Source organism: Pholcus phalangioides, unplaced genomic scaffold (assembly GCF_987345545.1).
Source record: "Pholcus phalangioides strain wild (caught in Gottingen) unplaced genomic scaffold, Ppha-v1.0 ptg000015l_1, whole genome shotgun sequence".
Classification (NCBI taxonomy): domain Eukaryota; kingdom Metazoa; phylum Arthropoda; class Arachnida; order Araneae; family Pholcidae; genus Pholcus; species Pholcus phalangioides.
In genome coordinates, this window is record NW_028301608.1 from 2,311,185 (window position 1) to 2,335,242 (window position 24,058).

Genomic DNA, 24,058 nt, shown 5'->3' on the forward strand with positions numbered 1-24,058 from the left:
GACTCGCTCCAATGGAGATATTTTATATTACACAATATAAGACTCCCATTTCGTTTTTTTTAAATGTATTCTGTGTATATAATATGGCAAGTGTAAGACAATGTATGAGATGGCATGGGGGACCCTTCAATTGCTTTTAAAACATACCTCCATCCTAATATGTGTACATTCATCTGTCTTAACAAAACCCCAAATTTTTTCTCAACTCCCAACCCCATTTCGTCTGTAATCAATATAAAATTTGTTAATCACGATAATACCCAATTGTCCAGGGAAAATATGTTGTAAAAATTTTGTATGTTTTTTTTTCTTTTCACACAAAATAAAGTGTTTCAGACTCTGCCACGAAGCTGGGCTGGAAGAGATCTTGCCAACGGGATAAGTCCCATGGCAAAGTTCTGGCATTCATTCATTCATTCAGTAGGCCCTGACACAAACTACAGTAGAGGTTTAAGCAAAATGGAGTAACTGTAAAGACAGAAAATTGTGTGTGTTCGAAGACTTTTCATTCAAAGAGGCTGCCATAAAGAAAGCAGACTAAGATTTGTTGACCATTCATTGGCATTCTTTTGAGTGCTGGTAGTAAATGTAATCCATAAAGTAGATAAGTGAAAAATAAAAGCTTGTTAAAAAACCCCATAGTTTTCATGCAATTACAGACGGATAGCCATCTAGTTTAGCACAAAGCTATCTTCAGTCGGCACTGAGTGGTCTGATGGGGAATATATATTGATAAAAATCGAATAAAGAATGATTGCTCTGGGATATTTTTTTATGAATTTTGAGGGGTGTGCTAATCCATTGCCTTTGCTGAAAAGAAATAAAATCAAATCCAGTTATAATGAACTCCAAGACACCAAATAATACATGAGGAAAAATACCCGTGAAATTTAATTTTTTAAAACTACATTGGTGTATAGCTTAAGAAACTGTAATTGCATAAAATTACGGTTGTTTCAATCGTCTCAAGTGTTTATATGCCATTCCTTTCAATTTAACAGGAAAAACGTTGATTTAAACATATTTAAGACGGTCTTAACATCATTTGGTTTGCTGATTGGTTTATATATCCAATGCAAGCATATAATGTATTGGGACTTCCTCTAAGATTGACACCACACCTTTAAAGTATTTTTAATATATACTGTAATGCTTCCTATTAACTGCCTTACTACTTAAGCCTGCTGCTTGCCTACTACTGGCCTGCAACATCCCAAATAATTTCAATGCAATTTTCCTATCCTGCAAGAACAATGTTGTGGACATCAGCAAAAATTCTTTATGACTAAAATTCTTTATGCAAAAGGGCTTATGACCACATTTAAAGTAATTTAAATCCATTTATTTGAGACTCGCTGCATCTGCTGATTTCTTAGAAGAGTGCAATAAATTCAAAGTCTTTCACTTTGAAATGTCCATAACAGGCTCAGTGTGTCTCTTTGTATCTGTCAATTTAAAATTTATGGTTTTTATTGTTGATAATATGCATGCAAATCCAGTTCAGTTGCGCGTTTTCACAATCTATAAAAACTGTGGGGATTTGATAGTTGGAAATGATGTCGAAATGCCAAAGATTCAGAGTTCCAATAAAAATGAAAATGCCAAATAATTGAAATTGTGCTGCGTATAAATGAAATATTTTAATATTGAAAGCTATATATAAAGATTAATCGTGACTGTAGTCAAACGTCTTCTAAATGTGAAATTTTGTCATAAATTTGAGAGTGAGGCACAAATCCCCTTGTGCACAAGTAGAATTTCGAGGCATTTACGCAGAACCGGGTCCCTATTAGTCATTTTTCTTTTTTTCTTCCCAACCTTTCTTCCTTTTGTTTCCTTCCTAAATTTATAAAAGTAAAAAGGGCTGTTTTCAGATCGAATTGCAGAAGTTCAATTATGTTAGTGCAAAAATGTCAGATTTTTTTTTTGGGAGGGGGGGGGGGAATACAGTCAAACCCCATTATAATGAACTCCAAGAGACCAGAGAAATCACTTCGTAATAACGAAATTTCGTTACAAAGGAATTCCGGATTTTTATATTGTTCCTATGTAAACTTATCCGGGGCTTTTCGTTAAAACAATATTTTTTCAGTTATAACGGTATTCGTTAAAACAAGAGTCGGCTGTATTTCGTCTCAAACTATTTTTTTACGTGTATATGCAGGCTGCATGGGTAACAGGGCATATGGCGTTTTACTGGAGAGCCGTTAGTCTTAGAGACCTACCCAACTAGAAAAAGTATCCAAATCACGTGTCCAACTCAGCTATGTCATTCATGTTGTAAGAGATTGTATAGTTATAAAATAAAAATAAATTTATACTGTCCCCATGTGCCAAAGAACCCAATTAAGAAGTTGTTGCTCTGTCTTTCCCGATGCCAACTGAAATAATTTCACATTTCTAAGTGCAATATTCACAGAGATATGCAAATTTGAAAAATTGTGGAAAAAACAGCATTAAATTGCGGGTAACATGGTTTCCCTGCATTTAATGCTGTTTTTTTCCAACTTTCTTCGAATATCTCAGTGAATATTGCACTTAGAAACGTTGAATTTTTTTGTTGGAGACCGGGAAACAACTTTCCAAGTGGGTTTTGGAGCATAGGGTGTCCGCATAAAAAGTTTAAATTTTTATTTTAATAACTCTGTAATTCTGCAATCCCTGGCAACATGAATCAAATATCTGAGTACTGCACATTATTCGTATACTTTTTCCAATTGGAAGTATGCCTCTAGGACCAATTGTTCACCAGTAAAACGCCATATGCCCCGTTACCTATGCTCCCTGTATATTAAATATAATACAGACTGTTATGCAAAATATTGTGTTGTGTTTAAGCCAACTCGCATGTTGCTTCGTTCGCCTGTGAGAGAGCGGCCACATTTTGAACCAAAAAGCCACTTGAAGGTAGCTTGTCATCCAACGAAATATCAGATTTTCACCATATCGAAATTGAAGTCAACAAACCGATAATTTTCTTATTTGAAAATCTGGTTATTTGTATTTTCCGATGGGCTTGAAATCCTGATAATGAATCATTATTATGTTCACATGAACAGTTTTGTCACTGCGTACATGATTTTTCTGGAATAAATGGTTCAAACAAATATTTAAACATTTTTCACACGTATTTAGTAGGGCTACAACATGAACCTATATCCTTGATACATGCATTATTGTTGAAAACGATGTGAAGGGTTGAACTTTTCAATTGTGATTCATTTGTGTGGCTACTCCCTCATTACTACTTTTAAAACTACTTTGGAAATAATACAAATTTCATCCAGTACAGTAACTTGATCACATTGTGCCGTCTTCAAGTGCAGAGTTTACATTGATTGAAAATAAATAATTCTATTTTTTTACTGTATTCTATTATGTTTATTTTGCTTTTTCGTTATTTTCATAATATATTGCATTGTATTATGTTGGTGTATTTGTATAAAAATTAATCAAATTAAATTCAAACATTTATAATTTAGACAATTTTTGAATAACTATCTTCTAATGGGAAATTTCGTTATAAAGGAACTTCAGGTCTTTGCATTGTTCCTATATAAACTTACCTGGAGGATTGGAAAAGTGTCCATTAAAACAAGATTTTCCCTATAACGGTATTCGTTAAAATGGTATTCGACTGTATATCAATTTTGAGGCATTAAATTAACATTCAGATGATTTGGGGCATCAAACTGATGCCCAGAAATTTTCTTGGGAGCCGTGTGCCTTCATGTCTTTATTATGAGCCGCCCCAGGGCAATAGTGTGCAATACATATAACTTCCATAACTTTTTATCACACCTGCAGAAAAACAGCACTTTCTATATGAGAGACATGTGGATCCAGAGCGATATAATAGCAGGTGTAGCTACAGCAGTGGCTAATTGAATGTTGAGTTCTTATTTCTTGATATATTTGACTGTAAACACATTGATGCCATAAATAACGGGGAAACTGCAGCAATGAAGCTAACCTTTGTCATTATTTCAAATTTTCCGTGCAAGTTTTTCAGTTTTAGAAACATTTAAACAACAGTCTTGTATAAATATTTTCAGAAGCACCAGAAAACCTTCAAGAGAGGTATTTTTTAACCTTTATTTAACATGTATAACTTATATTTTGTTCCGAGCCGACAATTATTAGCTCAACAGTGTTTTCTAAAAAAACTGGGAGAGAGACAGCGAATACAAAACTATGAATATGAAATCGGTGAATACTGATGGCTAACTGTAGAATAAACTCCTGTGCACACACATGCAGTGACAGTTTTGCTATTCTACACTTGCAAGTTGTTTGCCTAAAAATGCTGGATTACTGGACAATGCCAGATTATAGAGTCTACTGTAGTTTTAAATGTATTAGTTGTAAGCAAATTCAATTAGAATTTCTCTTTCCATGTTATAGCATGATCAATGAAACAAAAATAAAGTTTCAGAAGATTGAGGAAGCAAGTAAGCTGAAGACAGAGTTGTTTATGCTCAACAGGTAAAAAAATATTAATTTATGATGTGATGAGGCTTTTTCCTTTTTTCAGTTTATAATAGTTTTTTTACACTGAATTAAAAAAAAACTTTACTTGCATTTGAATTATCTCTTCAAACTAAGCAAAATGTAAATGCTATTAAATTAATGCAATCAGCGCAAATTTAGCTATCTCTTCTTATTTCTTTTTCCCTCTTTATTTTTTACAAAGCACAATGATAAAGAGAAGTTGTTCTATGACACATAAAAGAATTACTTCACATCTGAAGAAGTTCTTGTATCCTAATTGAATTCTTTTTTTTCTATATATTGTGTTCATTCATATAAGCAGGGCGATCTTAATAAATTGGCTCACCTGCCCACAGCCCTGGGTCCCTCTTGACCATTCATAAAGAATAAAACTTTTATAGGCAGCCACCTCTATTCTATGGCCAACTTCATGGGTAGTTTCTCCCGTGCGATAGGCTCCATCAACATAATATGAAATATAATATTACCTTGTGGCCATCTCTGCATGCAATTGGCAGCCAACCTATTCTTATAACTAAAAGTTGGAAAAAAAAGGTTTTATGAATTTTTTAAATGCATCATAAGACTGAATAGTTCTCTTTGCTTGACCTTTTGTATAACCTTATATGGTAAAACCTGTCTATAACAATACTGTAAGGACCTAGGAAAAATGTTGTAATAGACAGGGGTTATTCATGGCCCCCACATGGGGGGGGGGCTGACAGGGCTCCAGCCCTGGGGCCCGGGAATCAGGGGGGGCCCGTGGAAAGATCTTTTTGATTTTATTTCTTTCAGATGCATCCCATAGGAAAATAGACAGGACTCTTTAATATCAATCATATCAATTTGTACTCGTATGGGCGGATATCTTGAACTACGTACCTTAGATCTCATTGAAATTTTTTTTAACTATACACATGTACAAGTAAACGAAAAAAAAACCCAGAAACGAAGAAAAGAACATTGTACAAGGGCCCCCCCCCCTGGCTCTCATGGCAGTCGTTCTCCTAGGAAAGAAGAAAAGACGTGATGGTCATGGCTACTGAGACATCAAGGACATCAGCATTTTGTGTGTCCTCAGGGCTATAGCCACTAGAATGAGGGAGGCCACCAGAATAATCGTTATCTAGTCGTCTAGCATGTGTAGGGACCTACAGGGCTACCGCGCGACCCCTGCTGTTTCAGTTCGTAGAAGGCCATAATGTCTCGATAGAATGAAAATTGGAGTAAACAGACGTCGTATTCCACAGTGAAATTGCCTCTAGGTGCCGATAAAGCACATGAACCTCCCTTCCCCCAACATCCTGGAACAAGGGGCTCGAAACTTCTATTCACAGACATATTGTGACACAGAAAAATATTTACGGTTCGCGTCTGCAAAAATACAGTTGTTCGAAATCGTTTAGTAAAATAGTTGAACGAGTTTGCGTACATAAAGGAGTGATTTTTTTCCCACGCTGATGAATCCTACGGTTCTAGCCCAAAAGAACGGTAAGCAAAGCTAAAAATTTGAATTTCTGTTAAATTTTTATTTTGAGCATTAACAGTTAACTATAATAAATCTATGTCAGAAGAGTTTGGCCCTGCATCGAGGCCAGTAGCGATGTTTGTTGAATTGTGTTTCATAAAGTTTAAAAACGATTATTTTTAATAGAGCATATCTCAAATCACAGAGTAACCTCGTTCATACGTCACTCAGTTATACAACTTTCATGTTTATACGACGTTTAACTTTGGTAGCAATTGGTAACAATACATTTTAAACAACAATACAACAAATACATTTTAATGTTAAAATATTTCATTCATTTATTTAACGTAAAACTTCAATTATTCGACGTTTTCACTTCGACTAAAACTCGGAAACTTTTGAAAAAAGAAAAACGTAATTTATATCCATCAAATGCGCACAAAATTTTTGTATGCAGTGAAAAAGTGTTGCTGCAACAGTTCTAGCATATTGTCACCGCAAAAGACAAATTTTAGGGTGATTGCTGACGTATACGAAAATTGCCAGTGAGATGGCTGATGACCATTTAGAGTGGACACTTAGGTGATTTGTTTATTGCCTCTTTCTGAGAATACGCAGATGTGGAGAGTCCCGAAGAAATGAGTTTCAATTGTTTTGACGGCCGTATGACCTTTCAGAATTTTTTCTCTCCCTATGTTTTCAACGTTATCCCGAGAGGGTGAGAAAGTCTACTGTAAGCATTTGGGGGGTACAGGTCTGCCGAAAATAGGTACACATGCACAGCAAGTTCTTTCGATCATTTCCTGTAGAACTTTCTTTCTATGTGGTGCTTTGCTTGCTGACAGGGCCGCTTAAGACCATCATGGGCCTCCGGGCCAATTGATTTTTCTGAGGCCCAACCTAGAGAATTCTCGAAAATTTCAATTACTTCCCATTTTTGTGAGGGCCCCCCCTCTTCTTTTGAGGCCCCCGGGCCGTGCTCGGGTGGGTCCATGCGGCCCTTCAGACGGCACTGCTTGCTGACTGTGTCAAATCATAATGTCGGAAAAACAAAAAACGCTCTCTCTAAAAAAACTGGAAATTTTGGAAGAATTCAACAAGAATTTTAAATTGATAACGAAAGTTCATCTTGCAAACAGGCCCGTTATTTTGGGGGGGGGGCAACGGCCCCCTGGCTTTTGAAAATACACTAAAAATGGTATATATATACATACATACATTGAGTACATGTGTTTTCCCCCCCTGGAAGAATTTTGCCCCCCCCCCCCACCTGGAAAAAGTTGAAATAACGGCCCTGCTTGCAAACCAGTTGAATATGTTCGTTTCAACTTTTTGAAACGATTATAAAGTAGAGAAACAACCAAAGAGCAAGCTCCTGATTGAAAATCATCTACTGCCAAAAAAAAAGTCCAAGATGGGGAAATTTTTGCAAGTCGAGAAGATTTTGTTGCAATTTTGTACTCAATGTCGTGTCCCAAAGGTAATGTTGTGCCAAATTTTATTTCTTTAAATGATTTGAAATGTGATTTAATTTCCTCTCAAGTATGAAATATTTTTTACAACAGAATTGGAATGCAATTAAACACATAAAATTTTATAACATTTTATATGTATGAGGGGGGGGGGATAATTTTTTAAAAAGGCTGTTATATTCACTTCGACTTATACATAAAACGTTTTATGAAACATTTTGACTCGGCCTCTTGAACATCGTATAAACGACTGTAACAGAATTGTAGAGTTGCTCACTTGAATAGATGAAACGAACATAAATATTTAAATTATTTCAGTTCTCACACACAATTTTTCAGGCCAGTGCTTCAACCAAGGCCAATGAAAATATTTTTCAGTATTATTACTTTAACTCTTTAATTCACTAAATTTATTTATTATTTTTACACGCCTGTTGTGAATCGCCTGGCATAACGGAATCACCTTCGTTTTATCAAAAAAATCATTGCATGGAATAACTTCACGTTAGAGCAAGGCGCCCTTTTCCCCTATTCAATGCTTATCCGCGAGCTCCACCGGCTCTCCAGAGCTGTTTAACAAAGAATATTTTCGAAAACCTCACACGATGACAAAGGTTGGAGGCGCACAGTTTGAGATTTCGTGTGTTATAGGAATAATCTTTGATGTTCTAAATTGAAGTTAAACGTTTGGATAGAAATTTTGTTTTGTGTCAAACACGTTTCAAACTGGTTCGTCATGTGTAGAGATTCTACAGTAGTTTCATTTGGTGTAGTATGAGTATACTTGCTTCCTTGGTGAACAACGAAACTATAGAGATGTGGTGGATATCTTATCTGAGGGAAACTAAGGACAAATTTAATTCTGTCTGTGTGTTCTCTATACAAATCCACAATTTTAGATCGATCGTCGCCAAAATTTGGATATGTACCAAACAGGGCCCGGATTGAACGATAGGCTACTTTAAAAGTTCGTCAGAGCAGAGCGAATGCCTGAAATGGGCGAAAAACTTGTGCAACAATGGTTTCTGGGCCTCAACAATCACTTTCGGAATGTTTACTTTGGTTACCGTGGTTCCCTAGTAATGCGTTTTACACGTGCCTTTACAATGGCTTGTCACTTCTTTAATCCTGCCAGTATTATATATTTATTCCTTTGTAATGGTTTGTCACTTTTCCAATCCTCCCAATAAATGAAGAAAACACGGGCAGCGCCGGGTATTGTAGCTAGTATTATGCATGATAAAACTGCAGTGAAATCTCGATATAACGATATTCTGCGGACGAAGAAAAATACCATAATAGAGGTATTATCGTTAATCGAGAGACTTTGACATTGAACACTAGCCATCAGGGCCGCAAGTAAATGCTTGATCAGCTGAGGTAAGCACATATTTTGACATCCCCCCCCCCTGTAATTTTGAAGAAGAGGCTATAAAAGGTGAATTTTGCACACTCTTCTGGTCCTGGGCAAGATACCTTCTTGTCCCCCCCCAGTTGCGGCCCTGCCGACCATGAATCACGATCACCATTGGCGTATGCAAAGGGGGTTTAGGGTTCTAACCTCCCCCCCCCCGAGCCGAGATTATAGGGAAAATTATTATAAAATTATTGCAGGAAAAAAGAACGTAACCCCACCCTCGTGAAAATGGCAATCACAAGTTTCTATGGGAAAACCATATTGCCTAACCAATTCGTTCTTTTAACTGGCCCATAGGGGAGCTCTATTGTATTGCGTAAAATTATATACAAATCCCATAATCATATCTCGAAATGTGATAATATTTATCACACACACACACACAATTATATTTCATTATTTAGTTTAAATATACAGTGAAACCTCGATATAACAATATTCTACGGACCAAAAAAAAATATTGTGGTAGACGGATTAAAGAGGTAACATTATCCTCACGTGTGATCAAATTTATGCTATTGTCATTTTTTCTATATCGGCATTGTTAATATTATTGGAAAATACGCTTTTATGTATTTATTCGTTACAAAAAATTGTAATTGATTAGTTTATTTATAAAATTCACTTAGATGTCCCTGTACAGAAGTTTACCGCATATGCTTTTGTGTCGTACACATAGTGCAGCAATACAAATAACGTTAGCTTTCGATGATCATTTAGTGCAAAATATTGATGTCATCAGACGTCTTCAAAAGAACGAGAACAAGTGGTGAAGTTAAAATTAAATTCGAAACGATTTTGAACAAAATATAAAAAATATTGTTGTAGCGATTTCAAAATTCTCCTAAAAATATCGGATTATAGAGGCGTTTATCATAGTAGATGGTGTCGTTGTACTGAGAGTTTAACATAAAGCCAGGCAATTCCAAACAAGATTTGAAAAAAATATCATTGTAGATGTATTTATTATCGATTATCGCGTGTTGTAGCAATGTTTTGCTGCATATACAAATGCCGTATCGTATGCAGGATATTCTCATGGGGGGGGGGGGGAAGGGCATTCAATATTTTTTTTCTTCCCGGAAGGAGTTTCTTTTTTTTTACTTAAAAAATACACCATAATATTTTCTCAAAGGAGGTGCACAAAATGTTTCGGGGGGGGGGGCGCGAAAAATCCTGGCCTGGGGGCCCGGCACTAGCATGTGGGGGCCATGGGGTTATTGTTGTAGACTGTTTGAGTATCTGTGCATCCAGTATTTATGTACGTATAATGTGTATATGTGATATAATGTATGTAGTACCAATTTTATTGCTCTTAATGATTTATCTTACAAATACTCTCACATATATAAGATTGTACTTTGCAAAATTTAAATTATTTAGACTTTTTTTAAGAGCTTAAAATTTTAGTTAAAATTTTTACCAACGATATACTGTACATAAAAGTATGCATAAAAAAAGATGTAAGCATAATTTTATTTAATAATACAATTACAAAAAAAAAGTCTGTTAATACTCAGAAATTTTTTTTTTGTTCACTTGTTGATAATGACACTTGCATATACATGTTTGAGCCCATCCAAAAAATTAAAAGCCACATTTAAAAAGAAATATGATAAACATGTTGGGGCAAATCCAGAAGCTATTCATACTTAGAATAAGGCAACTATAAATGCATTTTATGGGCATTATATAATATTTTATCATGTTGTAATTTCTTTAATTGGGTTGCTGTATTTTAGAAATATATGGCATCCATATTTGTTATGGGCATATTTTTCTCAGCCACCTCGTTGGGCGTTTTGCCTCTTGTGGACTTGTTGTATTTGTATAAAATGTAATACAATGCCCAAATATACTACAATAAATAAGAATTCCACAGGGAACAAAGAAAATATTGTTATAGGCAGGTTTTTATCAGTATAGACAGTATTGCTATACATAGGTTTCACTGTAATCTTTATACGTCAGTGTAAATACCTTTTCAGATCAATTTTATTTTCTGTTCATACTGTTTATATGTGACACTGTCAAGTTGGAAACATTTGAAATAGAAAGACAAAGGCTAATGTTTGATCCCAGCTGATAAGAGTGTGCGTGCCCAGGAAAGCACACTCTTCTTATAGCCATTACTGAATCTTGGGTAAACGATGGGGATGAATCTTTCTTACAAATCTCAGGATACGATACTTTTTTGAGAAATAGATCTGATAGGAAAGAGGGTGGAATGTTGATATACGTGAAATCATGTTTGAAAGCTAGGGAGTGTAACTTGAAGAGAAGTGATATTGAAACTATAGGGGTTGCTTGAAAACAAAAGACATCATAAACTTATTGTTGGGGTTTATTACAATCCACAGAATAGGGATCCAAACTAATCGCCAAATTTCATGGTGAAATTTCCTATGTGTAAGCGTAAGAGGGTTATCATACTAGGGGATTTCAATTACCCAGGTATTGATTGGGAGAACCTTTCACCTATAAAGAGACTTTCTTAAGTTGGTGCTCGAAAATTTTTTGTATCAGAAGCCACTAGGAGTACTGCTATTTTGGATTTGGTTCTTACTAGTTCTGAAGATCTTGTTGAACATATTTCGGGGAGGGGGGGAGGAAAGAGTTTTCTTCCAGTGATCATCGTATCGTCAGATTTCACTGTAACTTTTTCTTGGGTAAGGTTGATGACAAAAGACTGGTTTATTGTTTTCGGAGAACTAACTTTGTTGTTTTGAGAGAAAGGTTAGCGGAAGTTTTCAAAGACCAGTTGGAATCAGTAGGGGTGATAAAACAATGGGAAGAATTTAGTACAAAACTATCTTCTGTTTTGCACAACATTATTCCCTTCGTTTTGAAAAAAACTGTTTGCACATCGCACCCTCTATGGTTCACGGATAGCGTGCGGAACCTTTATCTTGAAAAGAAAAGACCATTCAGAGAGTATAAAAGTGGACGAAGTGACCTATCATTATTTACTGATAAAAGAAGAGTGTTGAAGAAAGCGATAAGGGATAGTAAAAAGGAAGTTGAATCTTGGTTGGCAGATAACATTGGCTCTGACCCAAAATAATTTTTTCGGTACGTCAATAATGGATGTAAGGGGGCAGTTGGTTCAATGTCAATAGGAGGCTCTAGGTTAGAGGGCAATGTAGGCATGTGTTGTGCTTTCAATGACTTTTTCGCATCGGTTTGTAATGGAGATAATGATATTCAATATACGGGTGTTGCATGGGGTAATAAAACCCTCAACGATATTCAAGTAGAAGACGTGGAGGTCCTAAATCTTCTAAGAAATGTATGTGCAAGCAAAGCACCAGGACCAGATGATATCTATCCCAGGGTCCTCAGGGAATGTGCTAATGAATTGTTGGGGCCAGTCGCATAGATATACAGGACTAGTGTTGCTGAGGGTATCATCCCATGGGATTGGAAACTTGCTAATGTTGTTCCGATATTTAAGAAGGGCAGTAGAGAATCATCCAATATCATAGAGAGTCTAATTATCATCCAGTGAGTTTCATGAGTTCCCTATCAAAATTTTGGAAACTATTATCAAATGGCAGTTGGCGAAGTAGATAGACGAGAATAATGTATTGTCGGATAATCAGCACGGGTTCAGGAAGGGGAAGCCATGTGCAACTAATCTTTTTTGCTTCTATGATCACGTGACTAAGGCTTTGGGTGAGAGCAATAATGTAGATGTTGTTTACCTTGATTTCTAGAAGGCATTCAATCTGGTCCAACATGGTAAACTCTTGAAGCGTTTACACGAGATTGGGATTCGGAGCAACTTGCTGAATTGGATAGAATTGTGGTTAAGAGATAGTTCACAACGAGTTATGGTGAACGGGGAATACTCTGGTTGGACAGGCGTCACAAGTGGAGTTCCTCAAAGAAGTTCCAAGTCCCCTTGGCCCCATACTTTTTCACTTTTTGTTGATAAACTCGATCAGGGTATTGATGGGATTGCTAGCAAATTCGCAGATGGCGTGAAGCTAATGGGGGTAATCGGGAATCTAAGTGATAGGGAGTTGCTGCAGACCAACTTAAACAGGATTGCAGCATGATGTTTAGTGTTGATAAGTGCATGGTCTCTCATTTTGATTCGAACAACCCACGGTTCCCTTACGAGTTGAATGGTGTTTCTGTCCCGAATGCAAGTAGGGTCACCGATTTGGAAATTCTCATTGACGAGTGGCTTGAGTTTTCTCAACATTATTCAGTGGTGGTCAAAAAATCAAATAGAATGCTCAGTTTCATTTTCAAAAAGGTCTCTTTGCGTTCTCCTAAAGTCATTCTTCCGCTTTTTTGAGGCTTAGTTCATCCGGGACTGGAGTATGCTGTAAGGTTGTGGAGACCATACTTACAGAGGGACATAGACTTGGTTGAAGTGGTGCAGAGAAGAGCTACGCGTGTTCTTATTGGTACACGAAACTTGAGTTATGAAGAGAGACTTCATTTTTTGAATATGTTTGCATTGGATGAACGCAGGTGTTTAGGAGATATATGATCGAAGTGTTCAAAATTTTCAACGGGATGGATAGGATGAACCATGAACTTTCAGTACACCGTCAGTCGACTGCTTTTACAAGGGGACACCAGTATCGATTGGTAAAAGACAATGCGAGGTTACAGTGTCGCAGGGAATTTTTCTCTAATAGGGTTGTTAATAAATGGAATAGCTTTCCCCCGGAGATAGTAAATTATAACAGAATTGACACGTTTAAAAAGAAATACGATAAACATGGTGGGGTAAATTGAGAAGCTATCCATACTTAGAATAAGACAACCATTATATGGGCATTGTATAAAATTTTATCATGTGTATATATTGTTTATAATTTTTGTGATTGTACTTTTAATTGGGTTGCTCTATTTTTTAAATATTTGTTATGGGCATCTTTTTCTCAGCCACCTCATTGGGCATTTTGCCTGTTGTGGCGTTGTATTTGTATTTGAAAGATAGGATAAAGGCAAATGTCCCCCCCCCCCCAAATGTTTTTTTTCGGTCTACAATCATTCAATGGTCACTTCTGCAGACAGCCATTTTTTTACAGATAGCTGAGTAGCCGTCTTAGAGACCTTTCACTGTATGCTAATGTCTATTTTGTCAGACTTGTGGGATGTTTCATTTTATTCTTTAGTGTAGGAGGCCAATGATGCCATTACAATGATTCAGCCTATAAGTAAGAGGGTTGTTTAGAAAGTAACAATACATAACACATAGGCAGAAAAGTTATCTTTTATTGAAAATTTCTGGCATTGCTGACCTTGACCACAATCTTAGTTTTCTTCTCATGGTTTTCTGTCATTGCTATGCTGACTCTGTCTAAAGTCAGGGCTGTAACTGGAGGGAAGCGGGGGGGGGGGAAATTTCTGTCTCGAACTGCAGTATCAGGTGGGAACAAAAAACATTAATAGGATTACCAAAAAATTTTTAATGGGGGGGGGGGGGGGCAGCAAAAATCCTAGTTACAGCCCTGGCTGAAGTGGCAAGAGTGTGGTGACAATTCAGAATCTTGCTAACTGTTAAATGTTCTCTGTCATACATTTCCTAAGATGTGAAGCACCTCGCAGTTATTCACAGAGAAATTGTCTCCATTTATGGGAATTGAATCGACAAAATGCCTCAATGTGTTGCTTTGAATTCTCTGGAGTTAGGATTAATGTTATCCGAGTGATAATCATCAGCAATGTTCCATATGATTCATCAAAGCCAAGAAATTCAAAACCTTAATTTCAGTTAAAAAATCACTTCTGGACCGTGATTTTTATTTTCAGGGACAGTAAAAGCATTTTGGTTCACTTTATACCTCCCTGAATCACAATGCTGCTACCTATTGTCAAACCTGCAGCACCTTTGACAGGTTATTAAAAACCAACGGAAGGGAATGTTGAGTAGTGATGTCCTACTCAGGTTTACACAGTCAATTTACCAATGTCATTTCCCAAAAAGAATCAAGTGGTAAGTTTCAACTACACTGCTGGCCACCCAAATTGCAACACCAAGAAAGACAAGAGATATCACAACAATATTTATTTTGTAGATAACATGTTGACCAAGCATCAAATGATTAAATTTATAGACTTCTGTGAAGTGTGTTTCCTGCCAAAATCAGTAGCCAGAGTAGCCACCATTGTTGGAGATCACCGCTGCCACACGCCTCGGCATTGATTCAAAGAGACTTTGTATGTGTTCTTGGGGTACAGCAGACCAAGCAGCTTCCACGCGTTGCCAAAGTTGATCTGGTGTGGCAGCTGGGGATGTAATCTGGGGCAATCGTTGAGCAACCATGGACCACATGTTTTCTATCGGTGAAAGATCCGGAGAGCGAGCTGGCCAGGGAAGCAATTCAATCTGGCGATTGACGAAGAACCTTTGGACAATGCGTGCCACGTGTCGTCGCGCATTATCCTGTTGAAATATGGCTGTGGGCAAGCCCTGAAGGTAAGGAAGGACAACTGGCTCCAACACCTCAGGGATGTAGCGCTGGCTTTTTAAAGTACCGGCAATGCGTACTAGAGGAGTGCGAGAGTGATATACAATACCGCCCCATACCATAATACCCGGTGCAGGACCAGTGTGGCTGTGCATAACGCAGCTGTTCAGCATCCTCTCTCCACGGTGTCTCCAGACTCGAATCCGACCATCGTGGTGTTGCAGACAGAAGCGTGACTCGTCAGTAAAGACAATTTCATTCCATTGTGCCGTCCACATCCTTCTTTCATCGCACCATTGGCGGCGGAGACGTCTGTGGTTCTGCGTCAAGGGTAGACGAAGCAATGGACGTCTTGCGGACAGACCACTCTGCTGTAAACGGCGTCGAATGGTACGCGCAGACACTGGATGATGCGGTACAGACTGAATGTGCTGTGCTATGGTTTGTGATGTGGCTGAGCGATCCGTCACTGCCATACGCACAATACGCCTGTCATCACGTGAAGTGGTGCACTGAGGTGGATGCGATCGAACACGTCGGTCCGTCGTACCCTCCTGCATCCAACGATCACATATCCACATTACAGTTGTTTGGTTTCGTCCAACACGACTACCGATTTCCCTGAAAGATAATCCACAATCTCGGTAGGCCACTATCCTTCCTCTGTCGAACTCGGATACTTGATCAAAAGATGATCGCTGTTTTCTACGAGGCATAATTGATCGTTTTTTTGAAAAAACCACAAGAAAAACACAATTGCCGTACTTCAAATCGTTGAAATCTCCAAGCCTTAAATAGCGCTTTGAAGTGGCGCCACAAGCGCGCGTGATGTGCGTCTGCGCTGAAATTCTAATCATTTGCATATCTCACCTCCGCTAATGCATGTTGTAAATTTCATATTATTTGCATGCTTCCTTCAGGGTGTTGCATTTACGGTGGCCAGCAGTGTATATATACAGCCTAGACCTTGTGCCCAGTGACTTCCATTTGTCTCTTTAACTGAAGAAACATCTTAAGGGATATGACTCTTCCTCTATCTTAAGGGACAGATAAAACATCCTTGATGCTTACACAATAAAGAATGAAGTTGCACAATGTGGTTCGGGGAACCAGTGGCAAATTTCTATGACACTGGGATACAGAAACAAGTATCTAGAAAGAAATATATTTGAATAGTGATGACAATTATATGTATAAAAGTAATGCATTAACTAATGAATAATTTTTATTTGAGGTTTAGTAAAAAACAAAAATATTTTGAATAAATAGTGTCCATTGTATCTTTGTTTTTCAAACACCCCTTGTTTATTACTCAGAAGCAGCATTCATTTTTTTGTCCTTGCCAACCTTTTGAAATGATATCCTTGGGAATCCCTTCAACATCTCAGAACATGATTTGACTTACTATTTGCAACTACTGTTTACTACTATTTATTGTAAAACCATCACTATAGCCAATAATTTTTTTGGGGGGAAGGGGGGGGGGTGAAACTATGTGACTCCGCCTACAGCAATTCTTCTCTTATTTTGAGTGGGGAAATTCTCTATAAAATTCCCTTCAAAATGCTTATAAAATGCTACTCTAAGGAATGAATAGGGCGGAAAGAGTAATTTTTTTGGTATTGAATATGTTAGTATGACTTCTGCTTTTCAGCAGTATTAATGCCATGTATTTTAAATAAATACAATTTGATATTTATAACAATTTTATCTTCTTTTTTACAGTGATGTTTCATATAAAGAAAACTTGTTATCTAATTATTTAACATGCTACAACTTTCTGAAAGCTGCTAAACCTCAAGTAAGTTGATCATTACATTATGTCTTTTATTTATTATATTACTCATTAAAATTTGTACGTAATGATTATTATGGTATAATGTCCATTTTTATTTATTTATGTTTGGGTTTGGTCATACAAACTAAGCTCTAACTTAGAAGTTAGAAGCTTTTGTACAAATAGCAGAGGGGGGAGGGGTATTTGGCAAACCACTATCTCACCGTAATTCAAACCTTATATGAGAGTCAGGAATATAATATGGCATTTTTATAAATAAGAAAAATTTAAAGTATTAAAAAAACACAACATTTTTTTAAACTCTTTCAATGAGTGTGAGCAATGAAGTAGTATTCGCTCAGAAAGTTTCTGTATGTACAGTTTGTAAATTTATTCATTTTTGATTTAAGGTACGATTTCAAATTTGCATTGGTAGTTTGACTTCTCAATCATCATACAATGAAGTTCATGTTAGAAAAATATTTTTCACCTAAAACCTAAATTTTTTTTTTTTAGACCAAAACACATTGAAGACACCTAACGTAAATTTTTCGAACTCGTGAAGTTTAGAAGATGACTCCTGAATATTATAGTTTATTATAAAAGTATTGTAATATTGTGACAAATCATTGTCTGCCTTCCATAGATATTTTATGGTAGTCTGCTTGTATTGTGAAATCACAGATTGCACTTCCTTATTTCCACAATCAGTTGCGAAATACATGACCATTTTTTGCCATGTAGGGGGAATAACCATATAAATCCATAATCAATCCGACAAGGAAAGGGTCACATTGACGTTTCACCAGCCTTTTCCTTATGGAAGAGTGAAATTTTTCGCCTTTTCTATTATATTACAATCAATTGGAATACCTTTTTGTATCAGTCTTGTACTCACAAAAAACAGCATTTTCTGTACGAGAAACACATGGATCCCATAGGCATTGCGAAGTTTTGACTGCCACGGGTGTAGCTATAGCCACGACTGAATTAATTTCAGAGAGAGAGAGATTCCTTTTTCTTGATATATCTCACCGTAGATTCGTTGATTCCGTAAGCGGACCACAGCAGGTATTCAGTTACTTTCGCCAAGCATAGTTTTCCTCAATATATCCAATTTTTCTTGTCAAGTTCTCACTTTTATTTGTCTTTTCAAAGCATTATCAGTATCACTAGAAGAATGAGCCATCCTAAACAAGCACAACTCAAATTTTGTAAACAAAACACATGAATGACGATTGCTGAGTGTTGTCAAAACATTTTGTAAAGGAAAAACAACCGCGAATATGGGGCCGACTGTATATATATATTTGTGTATATATATATATATATATATACCATTTTCATATATAGTGTATTTTCAAAAGCCGGGGTGGAGGGCAACGCCCCCCTGACCCCCCCTCCCAAATGACAGGCTTGCCTGTCAGCCTCACACCAGGGTCATCTTTAGGGACAGCGCATGAGGCTTTGCACCTGGGCAGAGGGTAAGCTCGAGCTGCCCGTGGTGTAGGGCTATAGTAGCTGTAAGTGTAAAGGGTGTTTGGATAGGGCAAGGTTGGAACTTGAGATCAAAGCATTACGGGAGAGAGTTAGGGTTTCAGAGGCCTTGGGTATAACGTGTCGTCAAACAACGACGGTTTAGATGGTGAATGGGAGATCCAGGATGAGGTAGAGGGATATAGTGATGGGGTTTAATTATCGGGGATTCTATGGTTAGGGAAATCGGAAACAAGGTGTGTAGGGATTTTCGGGGTTTTAAGCGGCATTGTCTTCCTGGGGTAGAAGATTTGCAATGTTCAAGATGCTTTTTGTAGACAAAAGCTCCCTGAGCCTGCAATCATGTGGGTGGGAACAAATCAGGTAGGAGCGTATATTAGTGAGTCTCTGCCAGAGTACCAGCAGTGGCGTAACCAGGGGGAGCAGAGGGAGCGGTTGCTTCCCCCAATCGAAATTTTGCCTACATTGGCGCCTATTTTTCTAAATGACTTTTGATCTTTAAAAAAAAAACTTGAAAAATATTCACTTTTTCATTTTCTACCTTCCTTGACTAAAATTATGAGTAAAAAAAAATCTACATTTGTGCCTCTTGTGTGCAGTTTCACAGTGTGATTGGATTCGTACTAATCCTTAAGAGAAGGAAAAACAGAAAGTGGAGGTTTCCATTTGGAAGCATGTTCATATCAGCGTCTGTCCCCCACCTTTATTAAAGGGCAGAATCTTGCCCGCTTGTAGCTCTAACTTTTTCCTCTTGCTATTGGTCTTTCTCGGTAGATCTCCTACAAATACCTTTCATAGGTATGAGGATATGGAGTTCGCGAAATGCTCATTGTGTTCTGAAGGGCCACCAAGAGCATTGACTAAGGCGCCTTTTGAATAAATTAGGCATGGGAACCTATTGTGGACAGACCACTGAACCTATGAAGTAATATCTAGGATTCAAGCTCCAAGAAGTATCGCCTTTTCTTTAGGCATCTTAGGAAGAGCTTGAGCTCCTAGACATATCACTTTATGAATGGGGGGGCTTAACGTGGCATTTCTAGGCGCTATGAATCTAGCTATCTGCAGGTGCCTTGGCAAGAGCTACTAGCTTGCGTATAGGGTAGTGTCAAAGACTAGGAAAAGGTGGTAAACAGCTATGAGCTTTTGATCTCTAAAAAACCCAAGATTTTGGGGCACAAAAGGGGGGCTCTGGAAGAGTTTTTCCTAAAGATGGGTAAATAAAAAACCTATTATCTTGGGTCAATAGCGCTCTGATGTGTAGAGAATGGGAGAGGAAATTATAGTCTTTTATATTTGTACGACAATATATATATATATTATACTATATTATACGGTGAGTGCATAGTTTTATGTTAAAAAATGTGACTTTTTCACAAACGTCTTTTTCATGGTGAAGTTTCTCTTTTCTACGAATCACTGTTTGTTTCATCATTATGCATATACAGCAATGTGCCGAATTGGAGAAATTATTTCCTGGAAAAAGTTATGGCCGGTGTGTTTGTTAACTCATGACACGAATATCTCCACTCCAATTAATCCAGTGTTTCTTAAACTTTTGGCACCCGTGCCCCCTCGACTTTGTCATAATTTATTCGTGACTGCCCAGAATAGCCTGACGCAGATGTTTCTCTAACTTTCCAAAAACTTATTAGTTATTGGCGCCACGGAGCATCCCGAAGATTTTTTAAAGCGATTCTTTGTTAAACTGCTCTGGGCAGCCGTGGACCAATGAAATTTGGTACAATACACAGTTATAACAGGAAAAGAGATGTACCATACAAAAGTGATAGTATGCACTCATAATTGTCAGTAAAGCCCATCATTGAAGGAATGTCCAAAATCCACGTTGCGAGATCGAACCAAAAATGAGTCTAATATGTGGGTATGGTTTCCTCTCAGTCAGGCCAAACACATAGTAAGGCGACCACGAGATGCGGGAGAGACTAGTGACGGGGCACCGTGGATGGAAAAAGTTTGAGAGAACCCTAGTCTCTCTCTATCTCTGTACCATTCATCACTCGACATTGCCATTCTTTTTTGATTTGTTATAAAACATATTGCATGAATTTATTTCACTAGAAATAAATATACATATACTATGCACAATGCTTTTTTTAAGTTCTTCAACTTTGAGCAGAACTTCATTTTACATAGTATCTCCAAAGGAAGCCGGTAGATAATAAAACAAAAAAATATTTCAATCTATTCATACACCTGCCACTTTCACTTCGATTCGGAAGATGAGCAGTGGCATTACAAACACGCCTCAGAGATACTTGAATAGATTACGGACACATGTGACAATTTCTGGCGCACACATTCGTTTAAAGCAGTGGTTCCTAAACCGTTTTGGATTCAGGCCACCCTTTGTTTGTGCGTCTGCAATCTAGTAGTATGTGATAACCACCGCGATCGTGTGGGCATCATGATGGATTCATCCCAGTTTGAACCCCACTAGTGGCACAGTGGCGGTTGACTGAAGAGAGTCTTATTTTTTAAAATTTATAGGTACGAATGCTAACCGATCTTTCATTTGGAAAGCCTTCCCGCAGAGAGCAGGCAAGCTTTCGCCGTGGTATTTGCATAACACGAAACTTCAGGCATCGGCCAGTTTTACTTCTAATATGGAAGACAGTTGGCAAAACTTCTCGAACTAAAACCATGCATAACTATGACATCATATATGTTATGGTCACGCATAATATAAGAAAACTTTCCGGCATGCATTAATTTGTTAGAAATTCCATCATGTCTTGGAAGTACATGCACGATTGAGTAGTAGTAATGTATAAGTGGTATGTGCTTACGATAACAGTGTAACATGATGAAAGCAATTAAATGTAAGCATGAAGATTTCTCTGTACTTTCATAACTTGGAATAGTTTTAGGGAGAGAAAAAATATTTCTTCCTTTCTATTTTATTCTCCTATCATTTGATTTTTTTAAATTGGGAAATTTAAAGTTCTTTCCACTAATGCATAATTTTAAGTTTGCGCCTTAAGCACGAACAAAAAAAATGGCGCCTTTCACAATTTCGCTCCCCCACGGACCAAAACCTGGCTACGCCACTGAGTAGCAGGACTTGCTATTATCCCCCAGGAGGAGGAGGGGGGCGGGTGGTCCAGAAGTGGCAGTGATTTCAGTACTGCCAAGGGGTAGTACGTGTATAGGACAGGGTATGCCGATTTAAATCAGCTTGGTTTAAATCATGATTTGAATGACTTGATTTTAAAAAAAAAATCATTGATTTAAATAAAAAAATTTAAATTTTGTTTTCCCTTTACATAAGTTCAATGGTATTGAAGTAAAACTAACTTGGTATAGTATGCATGTTACTGATATGTGTAAATTTCTTAATTAAAAGAAGTATAAGAGATGTTTGGGGTAAATATAGACTTGAACTTGATCCCTAGGATACAGTGCAGAAAGAAAACTGCTCCATTTCTAGATTTTGTGCATGGAATAAATTGCAGAAAAATGCAAGGAGTTGAACTTAGCACTTAACTAAACTGCGCTAAGTATTCTAAATACATTATAATAGCCCTATTCACATGTGCAAGATTGGGGGTCGCTTTGGTGATAATTACTGGTATGGCAACTTTTTTTCCCTTGCAGGAAAAAAAAGGTGGGAGAGAAGCTCATAAAAAAAAGCCCATCTTTCTTGGGGTCGATTGGTGGTCGACACCGACCTTCTCTCCCATAATCCTTTGCGCAGCGAAAACTATTGCAAGTTCCTTCGTCAGCCATCTTGAATCAACCACTTCCGTTAAACCCACATAACCAGTGACGACTTTCGTAAAGAAGAGGGGTGATTACCGGCATAAACTGAACGTCATGTGAATGGTTTGTAGCGAAAATCCCCATTACCGGTAACTTCTCGGGATGTTTTATTGTACATGTGAACTGGGCTAAGGTAACACTAGGGTTCCCCTGATTAAAAAACAGAGGAATAATTTTTTGTATAAAGCCTTGAATTCTATCCCCTAATTGCTGATTCAAAATAATAATGGATGCTGTATCAATGTAAATACTGTTGGACTTTACCTTTCCCATTGAAATTTCAAGTTTGCTCTTTTTTTTACCAAAACCCATTAAATCTGCGAAGGAATAAAAATGCATAAACTATTAAGCAATACCACGCAAGTCGAAAACACATCCATTAATTGTGCAAGAAACAATCTTGTCAATAGAATTTTTTTTCAAGGAAACATTTTATTTTCTGGATATTATGCTGAGGTGAACTCGGAAAGAAAAATAAGAAAGATTTTTAGAAACCATTTGATAGCTGTGGAGGGCCTGGATCTTATAGCCATTACAGAATTTTGGGCAAACGATGGGGATGAATCTTTCTTACACATCTCAGGATATGATACTTTTTTGAGAAATAGATCTGATAGGAAAGGGGGTGGAGTGTTGATATACGTGAAATCATGTTTGAAGGCTAGAGAGTGTAACGTGAAGTGATATTGAAACTATATGGGTTAAGTTTGAAAACAAAAGACATCATAAACTTATTGTTGGGGTTTGTTACAATCCATCGAATAGGGATCCAAACTACATCACCAAGCTTCACGATGAAATTTCCTACATAAGTAAGTGTAAGAGGGTTGTAATACTAGGGGATTTCAATTACCAGCTAGAGAAAATTATTCAGCTAGAGATCAGTATGAAAGAGACTTTCTTAAGTTGGTGCTCGAAAATTTTTTGTATCAGCATATATCAGAAGCCACTAGGGGGTACTGCTATTTTGGATTTAGTTCTTACTAGTTCTGAGGATCTTGTAGAACATGTTTCGGGGGGGGGGAAGGGGAAGAGTTTTCTTCCAGTGATCATTGTATCGTCAGATTTCACTGTAACTTTTTCTTGGGTAAGGTTGATGACAAAAGACTTGTTTCGGGTTTTTGGAGAACTAACTTTGTTGTTTTGAGAGAAAGGTTAGCGGAAGTTTTCAAAGACCAGTTGGAATCAGTAGGGGTGATAAAACAATGGGAAGAATTTAGTACAAAACTATCTTCTGTTTTGCACAACATTATTCCCTTCGATAAAAATTGTTTTTTCGGGTTCGAAGACCGTCGTCCGTTTGAGTTTGTTCTCAACGTTTCCCCAACACTAGTGGTTGGCATCATCAGGAGAATTGATAAACTGGATCAGTTGGGGAAACAATCCCGAAAAAACAATTTTTATCAAATGATGGCCGCGAAAACCTTATAGACTATTATTCCCTTCGTTTTGAAAAAAACTGTTTGCACATCGTGAGCCCTACGGATAGCATGCATAACCTTTATCTTAAAAAGAAAAGAGCATTCAGAAAGTATAAAAGTGGATGAGATGACCTGTCATTACATACTGATAAAAGAAGGGTGTTGAAGAGAACAATAAGGGATAGTAAAAAGGAAGTTGAATTTAGGTTGGCAGATAACATTTGGTTCTGACCTGAAACAATTTTTTAGATACATCAATAAATGTAAGAGGACTTCCCCCCCCCCCCTCGATAGG

The 24,058-nt window shown here is 37.4% G+C and overlaps 1 protein-coding gene across 5 annotated transcripts in view; it reads left to right on the plus strand.

Moving 5' to 3' along the window:
* Window positions 1-24,058, plus strand: part of LOC149075236 (cilia- and flagella-associated protein 100-like) — an 86,615-nt gene that overhangs the window by 24,083 nt on the left and 38,474 nt on the right. For all 5 annotated transcript variants that reach the window (XM_089242530.1, XM_089242532.1, XM_089242531.1 and 2 more), the window contains exons 6-7: window positions 4,405-4,485; window positions 17,011-17,086. In XM_089242530.1, coding sequence (XP_089098656.1) covers window positions 4,405-4,485; window positions 17,011-17,086 — 157 coding nt within the window. The remainder of the gene's footprint in view (window positions 1-4,404; window positions 4,486-17,010; window positions 17,087-24,058) is intronic.